The following is a 14,031-nucleotide window of genomic DNA, read 5'->3' as shown; positions in this document are numbered from 1 at the left end:
TTCTTATACATAGCCCAGAATCATGTTATCCTTACCTTCTATCTTGTGTACTCCTATCATTTCCCATCCACTTGCCTACCCATTGTTTTCCCTAAATAATTTGTAATTGTAATATGTAGAATGAAAGCAGGGTCAAGGGAAACGAGATTGCAAAGGCCACAGGTGAGTATCAGGAATTTTACATATCTTGCGCATATATATATATATATATATATACACACACATACATACATATAATTCCATATAATCCATATTTTGGGTCTTCATCCGTTTCTTTCTCTAAGATTAAAACGTATCCTTTGTGTGATATTTGCAGAGCCAAATGACTTTTAGGTGATAGAAGTTCCTTAATACTATAAGCGGTAGAAAATCTGCAATCTTACTTTATAAATAAGATCACTTACACCAGTTAGGAGAAAAGGGAAGGCTGAGTCTTGTTCATGTCCATTGCTATAGTTGACTGTTTCCTTTGCAAGGCCCCTGTGTCCTCTGGCAGTGAATTTCATTATGTAGAACTGCCCACTCTTCCTTTTGTGAGATAAGCTGCAGTGAATTTTGAAATATGTAGTTTTAAGCCTTAGAATAGAAAAGATTTCAGAACTGTTTACATCAATGAGTCTACTTGGTTATAAAATTAAAAGCAGACATTGTGAACATTTCAAATTTTAATCAGTATAACTATTTTTTTAAAAAAATCTTAATTTCTTTTTCTAGACATTGGAGATGAAAAAAATCTTAAAATGATTATCTTTGTAGTGTTTTTTTGTGTTTTAAAGATCTGGTAACCTTAACGTAAGAAAGAGAAAATATTCTTATTTCCACAGCTTTTCACTCCTACATGCTTCTAAAAATATTATAGTTTATTATATGAAAGCTTTGTAGAATTATGCTTAACACAATGTATAACAAAATTTTTTTAGCCCACTTTTGGCATGTGTTTTTATTACCTAAAGTTTTATGATTATGGGTTGTGTATTAAATTATCGCCATTGAGAACAACTAAGATTTTATTTTATTTTATTTTAATTTCGGCATATTATGGGGGTACAGATTTTAAGGTTTCAATAAATGCCCATTTTCCCCCTCCCCCCACAAGTCTGAGTCTCTAGCATGACCATCCCTCAGATGGTGCACATCTCACTCATTATATATGCATATACCGGCCCCCTTTCCCCCTCCCTCCTGCCCAATACCCTATTACTGTAGTACCTATGTGACCACTTAGGTGCTGTTCAGTTAATACCAATTTGCTGGTGAGTATATGTGGTGCTTGTTTTTCCATTCTTGGGAAACTTCACTTAATAGTATGGGTTCCAGCTCTAACCAGGAAAATATAAGATGTGCTATGTCACCATTGTTTCTTAGAGCTGAATAGTACTCCATGGTATACATATACCACATTTTCTTAATCCATTCTTGGATTGATGGGCACTTGGGCTGTTTCCACAGCCTTGCAATCATGAATTGTGCTGCTATAAACATTCGAGTGCAGGTGTCTTTTTTGTAGAGTGTCATTGGATCTTTTGGGTAGATGCCCAGCAATGGGATTGCTGGATCAAATGGTAGATTCACTTGTTTCGCTTTAAGGTATCTCCATATTGCCTTCCACAGAGGTTGAACTAGTTTACAGTCCCACCAGCAGTGTAGGAGAGTGTTCCTCTCTCTCCACATCCACGCCAGCATTTATTGTTTGGAGACTTTTTGACAAAGGCCATTCTCACTGGAGTTAAGTGATATCTCATTGTAGTTTTGATTTGCATTTCCCTGATGATTAGAGATGTTGAGCATTTTTTCATATGTTTGTTGGCCATTCTTCTGTCTTCTTTAGAAAAGTTTCTGTTCAAGTCCTTTGCCCACTTTTTAATAGGGTTATTTGATTTTTTTCTTGCTGATTTTCGTGAGTTCTAAGTATATTCTAGTTATCAGCCCCTTATCGGATGCCTAGGATGCAAAAGTTTTCTTCCATTCTGTAGGTTGTCTGTTTACTTTCATGACTATTTCTTTGGCTGTGCAGAAGCTTTTTAGTTTGATCATGTTCCATTTATTTATTTTTGTTGCTGCTGTGATTGCCTTTGGGGACTTCTTCATAAACTCTTTGCCTAGGCCGATGTCTAGGAGAGTGTTTCCAACTTTTTCCTCTAGAATTCTAATAGTTTCATAGTTTAAGTCTGTTATCCGGCGTGAGTTGATTTTTGTGAGAGGTGAAAGGTGTGGGTCCTGTTTTAGCCTTCTACAGGTGACTATCCAGTTTTCCCAGCACCATTTATTGAAAAGTGATTCTTTTCCCCAGTGTATGTTTTTGTCTGCTTTGTCAAAGATGAGATGGCTATATGAGGATGGTTTTGTATCAGGATTCTCACATCTGTTCCACTGGTCCATATTCCTATTTTTGTGCCAATACCAGATTGATTTAATTACTACAACTTTGTAGTATAGTTTGATATCTGGCATATTAATGCCTCCCATTTTGTTTTTGTTGCCTAGAATTGCTCTTGATATTTGGGGTCTTCTTTGGTTCCATACGAAGCGTAAAATTATTTTTTCTATATCTGTGAAGAATGCTGATGGGATTTTAATAGGTATTGCATTGAATCTGTAGATCAGTTTGGGTAGTATAGACATTTTGATGATGTTGAGTCTGCAGATCCAGGAGCATGGTATGGATTTCCATCTGTTTACATCCTCTGCTATTTCCTTCCTCAGTGTTTCATAGATTTTTGTAGTATTCATAAATTATATCTTATATCTCTTTGGGATCAGTTGTGATATCTCCTTTTTTGTTCCTGATGGAGCTTATTAGAGATTTCTCTTTTCTGCTTTTCGTTAGCTTAGCCAATGGTGTGTCAATTTTGTTTATTTTTTCAAAGAACCAACTTTTTGTTTTATTAATCTCCTGAATAGCTTCCCTGTTTTCAATTTTGTTTAGTTCTGATTTGTTCTTGTTGATTTCACTTCTTCTGCTGGGTTTAGGGTTGGTCTGTTCTTCTTTTTCCAGCTCTTTGAGTTGTTTCGTTAGATTGTCTATTTGTGATCTTTTTGTCTTTTGGTTATAGGCATTTATGGAGATAAACTTTCCCCTCAGAACTGCTTTAGCTGTGTCCCAGAGGAGTTGATAACTTGTCTCTCCATTGTCGTTTTCTTCATAGAATTTTTTTATTTCCATCTTGATTTCTTCATTTATGAAGTAATCATTTAGTAGGAGGTTGTTTAATTTCCACGTTTTTGTGTAGAAATGTGAGTTTCTGTTAGGGTTGATTTCTACTTTTATTCTACTGTGATCTGAGAAGGTACATGGTATGATTTCTATTGTTTTAAATTTCTTGAGGTTTACTTTGTGTCCTAGGATATGGTCAATCGTAAAGAATGTTCCGTGAGCTGATGAGAAGAACATATATTCAGTGGATTTTGGGTAGAATGTCCTGTAGATGTCAGTCAGACCCAATTGTTCCAGGGTTTTGTTTAAGTCCGTTATTTCTTTATTAATTTTCTGTTTGGAAGATCTGTCTTGTGCCGTCAGTGGGGTGTTGAAATCTCCGGTGATTATGGAGTTGCTATTAATCCATTTGCTTAGATCCAGTAAGGTTTGTTTTATGAAACTGGGTGCACCTAAGTTGGGTGCATATATATTTAAAATTGTTATCTCTTCTTGTTGAACTGTGCCCTTCACCATTATGTAATGACCCTCTTTGTCTTTCACTACTTTTGTTGGTTTAAAAACTAAATCATGTGAAATTAGAACTGCCACGCCAGCCTCCTTTTGGCTTCCACTTGCCTGGAATACTGATCTCCACCCTTTTACTTTTAGTCTGTATGCATCCTTGCAGGTTAGATGTGTTTCCTGAAGACAGCATACACTTGGCCTGTATTTTCTTATCCATTCAGCCAGCCTATGTCTCTTGAGTGGAGAGTTTAAGCCATTCACATTTATTGAGAGAACTGATAGGTAAGGTAGATTACTGTTCGTTCTGTTGGGTTGGATGTTGTTGCTTTGATTTCTCTCTTGAGCCATTGTATTATCTGGCCTTTAATCTTTGGGTTTTGGTTGTTTTTATATTCGTGAGTTTTTATTATGGTGTTCTGTGCGTAACACTGTTTTGAGTACTTCTTGTAGGGCTAGTCTTGTCTTGGTGAATTCTCTGAGACTCTGCTTGTCTGAGAATGTCTTAATTTCTCCTTCATATATGAAGCTTAGTTTTGCAGGGAAGAAGATTCTAGGCTGGGCATTGTTTTGTTTCAGAAGAGTGAGAATGGGGCCCCAGTCTCTCCTTGCTTGTAAAGTCTCATTAGAGAAGTCTGGCATTATTCGAATTGGCTTTCCTGTCACTTGCTTCTTTTGTCTTACAGCTCTTAGAAGGGCCTCTTTAGTTGATATTTTAGTCAGTCTGATAACTGCATGTCGTGACGTCTTCCTGTTTGCATTGAATCTCCCAGGGGTCCTCTGAGCTTCTTGAACTTGTATATCGAGATTTTGAGCAAGGCCTGGGAAATTTTCCTCTATTATATCTTCAGATAGCTTATCCAACCCTTGAGTGTTGTGTTCTTCCCCTTCTGGTAACCCTATGACCCTCACATTAGGTTTCTTCACATAATCCCACATCTCTTGTAGGCTTTGCTCTTTTCTCTTGTTTCTCTGCTCTATCTCTGTGACTGTTTTATTTAGTTGGAGGATGTTATCTTCATTCTCTGAGATTCTTTCTTCTGTTTGATCTACCCTGTTCTTGAGACTTTCCACTGTATTTTGTAGTTCCCTGAATTGATTTCATTTCCAGGAGTTCGGTTAAACTTTTCATTGTGTCTATTTCTTTAGTGAACTTTTCTTCTAGGTCCTGGAGGCTTTTTGTGGTTTCTTTGTGTTCGTTATTGAGTTGTTTTTGCAGCTCGGTGAGTGTTCTTATGGTCCACGTACGGAATTCCTCTTCTGTCATTTTGGTTGCCTGATTTTGGTTGGTGTCCGTTTCTAGGGGGCTGGTGCTCCTCTTTGGGGGTGTGTTTTCCATTTGGTTCTTCATATTTCCGGAGTTCCTTCGCTGATTTCTTCCCATGTCGATCAGTTGTTGTTTCTTTCCTTTAGGTTTTGGTTTGGGTATTCACACACCTTGTTTAGTTTCTGAGCCGTTAGGTGGTGTCTGTGGGTGAGATTCGACCACTCCCTGTATAATGAGTCAGTGGGTGCTGTGAAAAGGCTTTGCAGGATGCCGTCCCTGTCAGTAGGTGGTGCTTGCTTGGAGGAACAGGCTATGCTGTTGATTTTGTGTCCTGTTATCAGCTCTTGTTCTGGGTGGAGCTGGGTTGGGTAAGCCTGCCCTCAGGCACTACCAGTGCCGATAGCAGGGGTCAAAGTTCTGTTCTCTTCTTCCAGGAAAAGCTTTCAGGGCGGGGCTGGAATGGTCCTGCTCAGCCAGAAAGTCTGCGTGTGCGGGTGGGGGGGGCTGTCTGAGACCTGCAGTCTGGAGCAGGCCTCGCTTCTTTCCACCCTCCCCAAGTCCGCAGCTACTCCTCGGCCTCTGCCAGCAGGCCAGACCACACGCCGCCAGGCCTCCCCGGACTGTGATGCCGGCGGGGCGGTTCCCTGCACAGGAACGCCACCTGGGCTGGGCGTTCGGCCTGCTTTTGGGAGGAGGGTTGCCCCCTAGGATGCTGATCTGCCCCTGAAAGCACACACACCTCAGTAGGCTTTTCAAGTATATCCCTTCTGTGCCCCGGGCAATGCTAGACCTCGGTGCACGGGATCTGGTCTGCAGGTCCGACCTCTGGGTCCCAGAGGTCAAACTGTATCTCCACCAGGGAGAGGAGTTCCAGTCCCAATTCACCCACAGGGAGCCCAAGCTGGGTCTATGTCTCTCAGCCTCTGAGTCTGCACCGTTCTCCTGAGAACACCGTGCCAGCAGCACCTGGGAGGGCTGGCGGGTAGGGAGCTCCCAGTCTGAGTTCCTCTTAGTCAGCTGTAGGGTCCCAAAAGGGAAGGTCCTGTTCCCTGGAGGTGCCTCCGGCTGGTGGTTGTATTGTCTCTCTGGGCAGCCGCGGGTAGGGTTGGCGGAGGGGTGGAGGAGGCAATATGGCGTCTGTCGCGCGGCTTGGGTCTGTGCACATGGAGGTGCCCCGAGGGAGTTGAGAGCCTGGTGCTGCCTCCGCTACAGGCTCACCGCTAGCTGGCGGCGGCCGTCTCTGGGCTGGTGTCCGCAGGTCTCTCCACCCGCTGGGGAGCCCACCAGCAGTCCCAAATGCAGGAGAGGGGAAACCGCAAATTCACCTACCCTTGCCGCTGGTCTCCGGGCTGCTCCGGTGGTCTCAGCTTCCAGTTCTCCTCCGCAGCCTCCTTCCGTGGAGTCTCCCTGGGTCTCAGGTACCCCTCCTTCCGGCCCTCGTCTGCTGTATGCTTGTCTTCTTGCTTCTTTTTTCTAATTTCTGCTAGAATCTGTCTTTTCTGCGGAGACACTCTGTCTGGCGGTGTTTCTCGTCCGCCATCTTGATCCACCCTAAGATTTTAATATTTAAAGATCTTCTAGATTTGCACTGTCAAGTACAGTAGACAGTAGCCACATGATGTGACTATTTAAATTTAAATTGATTCAAGTTTTTTGAAAATTAAAAATTAAGTTCCTCAGTGGCATTGGACAGTGCTATTGCAGATGATTGTTTCTCAACATATGGGTCTAATCAAAATCACCTAAGTATTTGGTTTTTTTAAATAAATGCAAATTACTGGGTTTAACCCCAATCTACTCAATCAAAACCTCTGAGTAAGGCATAGAAATCTACATTTTTAGCTAACATGTGAAGTTTGAGAACCTCTATATATTATGAATTATGGTTAACACACTGCCACACTAGAAAAAAAAATCTTCCTTGGGGCCACAGTGTTTTATTATGAAAATAGAATAAAAACTTTGAAAACAAAACAGCCCTAATTTAATGAAAAATGAAATTTATTGACTTCTATTCATTTAATCCACGTTTTTACAATTAATTACTATTAATTGTAACAAGAACATCAACAAGTAAGATTTTCAGAAACCAACTGCAGGGTTTTGCCTAAGTTTTGCTTCATGAGGCCCTGGGCTCAAAACTAGCATGAGTTAAATACAATTCACATGGCAATTAATGTGTTAAAGTTTATTTTATGAGGTATTATATGCTTATGATACAGGATAACAATGTTTAACTATTTAGAACTGAAGAATGAAATGCTATATATTAAAACTTGTGGGATGCAGCTATATTGGTACTTGGAAAATTGGAAAATTTCCAACTTCCAATGTTTATATTAGAAGACTGAAAATAATTGAATAAATTTCTGGCAAGGTTGATTTTAAAAATGCATGAAGACACACTATGTTGATTTAAAAGGGAATATAAGTACAAATACAGAAAAACTGTAAATTAATGTGAAAACATACCAGTAAAATTGAAAACTTTAATGAAATGGAATTTCTTAGACAATATAACTTAACAACTTAACTGCCAGTCTACTAAAAGAAAACCCAGAGTCAGATAATTTTACCACACTTTCAAGAAACAGATAAATCTTACACAAAATGTTCCAAAGACTAGAAAAAGAACAGTTGTAACTAACACTTTGAGTCTGTTTAGTCAAATATGACCTTAATACCAAAACAGACAAGAACAATATGCAGGAGGAAAGTCGTAAGCTAATTTCACTTATAAATGTAGATACTAACATTACTATGCTAAATCCATAAAAAAATTTTTAAGCCATAAGATCAAGTTGGGTTTATTCCAGTAATGGAAGTTTATCATAATTCAGAGATTAGAAGGAACACTTTATTATGTCAGTAGCTACAGAGAAAAAGCATTTGATACATTCAACACATAATCATGAGAAAAATTCACAGCAAACTAGAAAATGTAATTTACTATTTACAATTGCAACAAAAACATAAAATAACTATCAATATGTAATTCCATCTAATCTATATTTTGGTTCCTCATCTATTTCTTTCACTAAGATTAAAACATATCCCCTCTTATAGATAAGTTTTTTTTTTTCCTTCTCTGGCTTTTTTCAGGATGTTTTCTTTATCATAATTTTCTACAGTTTGAGTATAATGCTTAGTTTATTGTTGGCATTTATCCTGCTTGGTGTTCTCTGAGCTTCCTGATCTGTAGTTTGTTGTCTGATATTAAGTTGGGGAAATTCTCAGTCATTTATTGCTTCAGACATTTCTTCTGTTCCTTCCTTTCTTCTCTGCTGATGTTCCCATTATGGGTATGTTACATCTATTGTAGTTGTCCCACAGTCCTTGGATATTCTGTTGTGTGTTTTTTTTTTTTTTCTTTTTTCCCAGTGCATGTTGTTCTCTTTGCTTTTCAGTTTTGGAGGTTTCTGTTCATATATCCTCAAGTTCAGAGATTTTTTTTCCTTAGCTGTGTCCAGTCTACTAATGAACCCATCAAAGGCATTCTTCATTTCTGTTGCAGTGTTTATGATCTCTAGAATTTATTTTTGGCTCTTTCTTAGGATTTACATCTCTCTGCTTACATTGCTCATCGGTTCTTGCATGCTGTCTACTTTATCTATTATAGCCCTTAGCCTATTAATCATAGTTGTTTTAAAATTATGATCAGGGATTCCAACATCCCTGCTACATCTGGTTCTGATGCTTGCTCTGTGTCTTCAAATTGTAGTTTTTGCCTTTTAGTATGCTTTGCAATTTTTTCCTGAAAGCTAGATAGATGTACTTGGTAGAAGGAACTCATGTAAATTGGCCTTTAGTAATGTGGTGGTAACGTGTGGGGAGGAAAATCAATTTTATAGTCCTGTGATAAGGTCTTCTAGTGAGCCTGTGCCTCTGGACCGTAAACTTTACAAGTGCTTCTTAGTTTTTGACTTCTCACCCTTAGGTGTGGAACAGGATGGCTACTACAGCTGGCTAGGATTGGGTGTTTCTCTTCCTCTAGGTCAGTTAGGCTCTGACAACACCCCACCAGGTTAGGCTTTGGTTAATTAGTTTTTGCTAATGTAGATCTTGTTAAGAACAGAGTGCTCCGGCATATATCAAATGGTTCCTTTTCCCTCCCCCTGCCAGAAGCACAAGGGATTTTTCTCTTTGTCAAAGCTCATAGAACTCCATAGCTAAAAGAGTGTATTTTATTGTATGTAAATTATACCATAATATAAATGACCTTCAAAAATAACAAATAAAAAGAAAAGGACTAGGCTCAATACTGCAGTAGACTGGAATTACCTCACAAACAGGTAAGTACACTCCATTCATTAAATAAAAATTTGTCTTAGTGTTTTTTTAATTGTTTATTCTTTTTTTTTCTATGTTATATTTAAATATTAGCAAAAGTCTACCTGTTATATATAAGAAGGATTTTTTTGGAAACCTGTTTCAACTATATAAATAAATGTTTGTCAAATTATGATATAAAACATATTTCTTATGGTGATTCTTGGTAAAATAATTTGCAAAACTACCCTAGAAAAACTTTCACCCCATGTGATATAGGAAAACATACAGCAATTTCAGTGCAGCATTGTTTTGGAATACTAAAAAATTACTATTAAATAACATGATAAATTATATAGTATAATGGAATGTCTATATGCCAATTAAAATGAAAGAATTAGAGCTACAATATAAATAACTCTCAAAAACGTAAGATTGACAAAGAAAAAGGTAGCTGAAGCAAGATGTATACAGCATAATACCATTTATGTTTGTAAACATGAAAAATTATATTACTTAAGTGATATATACATTAGGAATCCTAAAGTTTTAAATAACTACCTCTTGAATATAAGGGACTTCAACCATATCTAGTATTTTTTAAAGTAAATAAAAATGTTGACAAAGGTAGGTATGAGTAAATAGGTGTTTTCTCTATACTCTTCTTTATGTTTGAATGTGTTTTAATCTGTAGAGGGTCATCAGTAACCTAGCTAGTCCTGAAAGTCATCAGGAGTAGTGGGTTCTACCTATAAGCTTTGAGGTAAAGGCAAAGGAGAAGGTAAAAAAAAGTGGGGGGGGGGGAGGTTGGGTAGAGAAAAGATAAGACTAGATGGAGAGAGGTAAAGATTGGAGAACAGTAGGTGCATGTTATAGAGTAATATGCTTATACTGTGCAACTACACTGGTTGAAGAAGTTCCTGCTGTACTACTGTATAACTCATACTTCCCATCAGATTAGGAAAACTATTTAAATTTTTAAAATGATACAACTAAAACAGGTTCATTCTTTAAATATCAGGATGAATAAGCAAAAAGAAAAATAGTGATCAAAATCTCATCCATTGGTGATATTATTAATATATCCCCTTCTGTGCTCCATGCTAACACATCTGTACATTTCTTTCTTTTTTTAAAAGATAAGGTGAACTCTGTCACCTAGGCTGGGGTGCAGTGGCCTGATCATAACTCACTGTAACTTCAAATTCCTATGCCCAAGCCATCCTTCTGCCTCAGGCTGGGGTGCAGTGGCCTGATCATAACTCACTGTAACTTCAAATTCCTAGGCCCAAGCCATCCTTCTGCCTCAGCCTCCTGAGTAGCTGGGACTACAGGTGCATACCACCACACCTGGCTGGCTATTTATTTATTTAATAGAGACAGGGTCTCACTATAATTGCCCAGGCTGGTCTAGAACTCCTGGCCTCAAGCAATCCTCGTGCCTCGGCCTCCCAAAATGTTGGGATTACAGGTGTGAGCCGCCATGCCTGGCTTTTTTTTTTTTATTTTTTTTTACAGAAAATGAGATCATACATTTTGTAACCTTTTTCCCTTTCACCAGTACATACGGAAGAACAATATTTTAATGGCAGTGTAGTTTTCCATTACATGAACCATAGTTTACTTATGAATCTCGTAATGTGATATTTTATTAATTCCAATTTTTCACTAAACATTTTTTAAAACATCTGCAATAGAATCATTACAACATGATTATTTCCCCCAAATAAGTTCATAGATGCTGAGTGAAAGGATATGCATATTTTTGAGGTTTTAGATCCTCTCTAGAATTCTACTTTTCCTATCAGTATAGGAGAAATGAGAAAGGACAGATTGAAATGAAAAGGATTGTGTAACAGTCATTAATGTTATCAATTATTCAAAATAGGTATGTGTAGATTTTATTTGGAGGACTATACATAAAATCTTGTATACTACTTAGAGCAAAATAAGTTCATTACAAAGTAGGTTTTTAAATGGTCCATTTCATTGTTCTAGTTAAGGATAATAAGGTTCCTAAGTTTTCCTTTTTTAAAATTTTTTTTATTTTACATATTATGGGGGTACAAGTGTTAAGGTTACATATATTGCTCATGCCCCCCCTTGAGTAAGAGCTTCAAGTGTGTCCATCCCCCAAACATTGCACATCTTACTCGTTGTATTTGTATATACCCATCCCCTCCTCCCCCCTCCCTGACACCCGATAAATGTTATTCCTATATGTCCACTTAGGTGTTGATCTGTTAATACCAATTTGCTGTTGAGTACATATGGTGCATGTTTTTTCATTCTTGAGATACTTTACTTAGTAGAATGGGTTCCAGCTCTATCCAGGAATATACAAGAGGTGCTATATCACCATTGTTTCTTAAAGCTTAGTACTCCATGGTTACCTAAGAAATTTTCCTTCATAAAGAGTACCTGGAAACTTAATACCAATGGACCAGCCTTCCTCCTTCCCTCCTTCATAAAGAGTATCTGAAAGCTTAATACCAATGGACCTTCCTCCCTCCCTCCCACTCTCCCTAAATAAAAACCTTTAAGAAATATGACAAAATAACCCTAAGCAGATAAAATCTCCCTCTACATAGGTCACCAAGGAAGTCCAAATTAGCTTTGTGTTAGAAAAGTTTCCATCAATAGGGAAGGGAAAGAATCCTATAGAACTAGATGTGTGGCCAGGATATCAATTGAAAGGTCAAGGGTTGAAAGTATATAAAAGATAAAGTCACTGATGGGGATGGTGTATAGGGGAGGAAAAATGTCTCAGACTGTTTGCATTATCCTCAAGTAAATTTCCATGGATAAAACTTGCAAGTTACAGACCTCAAAACCAGGAGCTATCCAAATAGTATAATAATGAGCACAGTGCCCTGAGTACATTTTTGTTTTGATTGGTATTCACATAACTAGATGTAGTAATACATGTATTACTAAACAATAAACTCATGAAAAGCAAGGGCCATGTTTCATTTGTTTTTCTAGCTTATAACGCATGTTTAGTAATAGTAGGTAATCAATAAATGTTAAACCAAATAATTCTTTCACTAATTCTTCTGAACAGACTGGATTATGGACAGAACTCGGAAAGATTGAAAATAATTTCTTAAAGCCTCTCCATACAGGACTTAATATGTCAAAAGCACATTATGAAGCAGAAATTAAGAATAGCCAAGAAAATACCCAAGGTTGGTAATGTGCAATTTTGTTTTCAGTTAGGTCTAATAGTCAAATTTTGGAACTGAGATACTTATATTCAAGTCAAAGAACATATTTTATCTTGTACTTATTTAATTTATACTAAACAAGGGACCATGACATCTATGTCACATTATTTATAATTAAAATGCTTCTTAGCAAATCTATAAGCCAGTTAACACTGAAATTGGGTTAATGAAGATTTAAACCAAACAAGCATATTCTGTTTTAAAGCCTCAAGTTCTGATTAAGAATCTGATTGTATTACAGGTATTTCTATTTGGGTGCCATTCCTTTGGTATTGCTGGGTCCACCCTCCATCTCACCCCTGAGTAAATCTGTTAAAATTATGAAAAATAATCTTAGATCCAGAATTACTTTGTTTCAAGCCAGCAAATCTACTATAATAATCTCGTTATCTTTTTCATATATCTGTGGTGACATTACTAGAAATTTTGTCTTTTTTAATGTTATGGCTATAATTCTTATTATATACTGAAGGAAAAAGTTTCATGTATCCTGTACATGCCAAAATAATACTGTTCATCTAAAGAAGCATTAATTCACATGTGGAACTTTGACATTTAATTTTATCTGCTTATAGTTTAAGTATACTCTGAGTTGTTAAACAATGGACTCAATAATTTACATGAATAACAGACATTTTATAAGTTAGCAAATGAAGTATCTTATAAATTTATAATTGAAATCTGAGAGTTTTAACGGCTAAGTGTGACACATGATTTTTTTTCCTTCTCTTACAGAAGTCCAGAAGACTAAAGACCTTTGTTCTATAACTGTAGGTGGAGAAGATCTCCCTAATATGCCTCCTGAAATGCAGCTTAAGGTGATCTGAAATTTTCCTAAGCTATCTCCAGCTGAAGTCTTTTCTATTTTTTTTTGTTGTTAAAGACAGTATTAATAACACTAATTTTTTTTGGCATTGCAGGTCCTACATTCAGCTCTTTTCACATTTGATTTGATTGAAAGTGTTCTGGCTCGAGTAGAAGAACTCATTGAAATAAAAACAAAGTCTACCTCTGAAGAAAACATAGGGATAAAGTGAAAATTCTACTTCCTAAATCAAAACTAATACTGTATTTCCATTAAAAACTGATAGTGTATTTCCACACATCTAGTTCTATAGGATTCTTTCCCTTCCCTATTGATGGAAACTTTTCTAACACAAAGCTAATTTGGACTTCCTTGGTGACCTATGTAGAGGGAGATTTTATCTGCTTAGGGTTATTTTGTCATATTTCTTAAAGGTTTTTATTTAGGGAGGGAGGGAGGAAGGTCCATTATTTAGTACCTCTATAAAAATTTTCTGTAAAAACTTGCTGTTAGAAAAATAAATGTAGCTATTCTCATTTATTAATTTTTATAATGATGTGTTATGGAATAGGAGCATTCTTTGGTTTTAAAAAGTTATCTACATGGTAAATAATGCCTATACACATATCTCCTAAATACTACTTTTGAAAATCGAGTATAAACTAAGAATTTTATAATTTCATAAAATATACTTGTCTTTATTCATTCATACAGTTGTAATGAGTTTATAAAAATACTTACACACGTTCTGCTCCAGTGAGATGCTATGTGACATTTTAGAACTTCTAGCGTCAAGTTGGAGTCT

The 14,031-nt window shown here is 37.0% G+C and overlaps 1 protein-coding gene across 1 annotated transcript in view; it reads left to right on the top strand.

Moving 5' to 3' along the window:
• The window catches only part of GLMN (glomulin, FKBP associated protein), a 44,720-nt gene extending 30,954 nt beyond the window's left edge, over positions 1 to 13,766 (top strand). The window contains exons 17-19 of the mRNA XM_075999844.1: positions 12,259 to 12,382; positions 13,157 to 13,239; positions 13,342 to 13,766. Of these exons, the coding sequence (XP_075855959.1) occupies positions 12,259 to 12,382; positions 13,157 to 13,239; positions 13,342 to 13,458 (324 nt within the window). The 3' untranslated portion in view covers positions 13,459 to 13,766. The remainder of the gene's footprint in view (positions 1 to 12,258; positions 12,383 to 13,156; positions 13,240 to 13,341) is intronic.
• Positions 13,767 to 14,031: the final 265 nt, after the last annotated feature.

The sequence above is a fragment of the Microcebus murinus genome, chromosome 2 (assembly GCF_040939455.1).
Source record: "Microcebus murinus isolate Inina chromosome 2, M.murinus_Inina_mat1.0, whole genome shotgun sequence".
NCBI classification, from domain to species: domain Eukaryota; kingdom Metazoa; phylum Chordata; class Mammalia; order Primates; family Cheirogaleidae; genus Microcebus; species Microcebus murinus.
The sequence above is the reverse complement of the archived record's forward strand: the minus strand, read 5'-3'. Positions and strand labels throughout refer to the sequence as shown.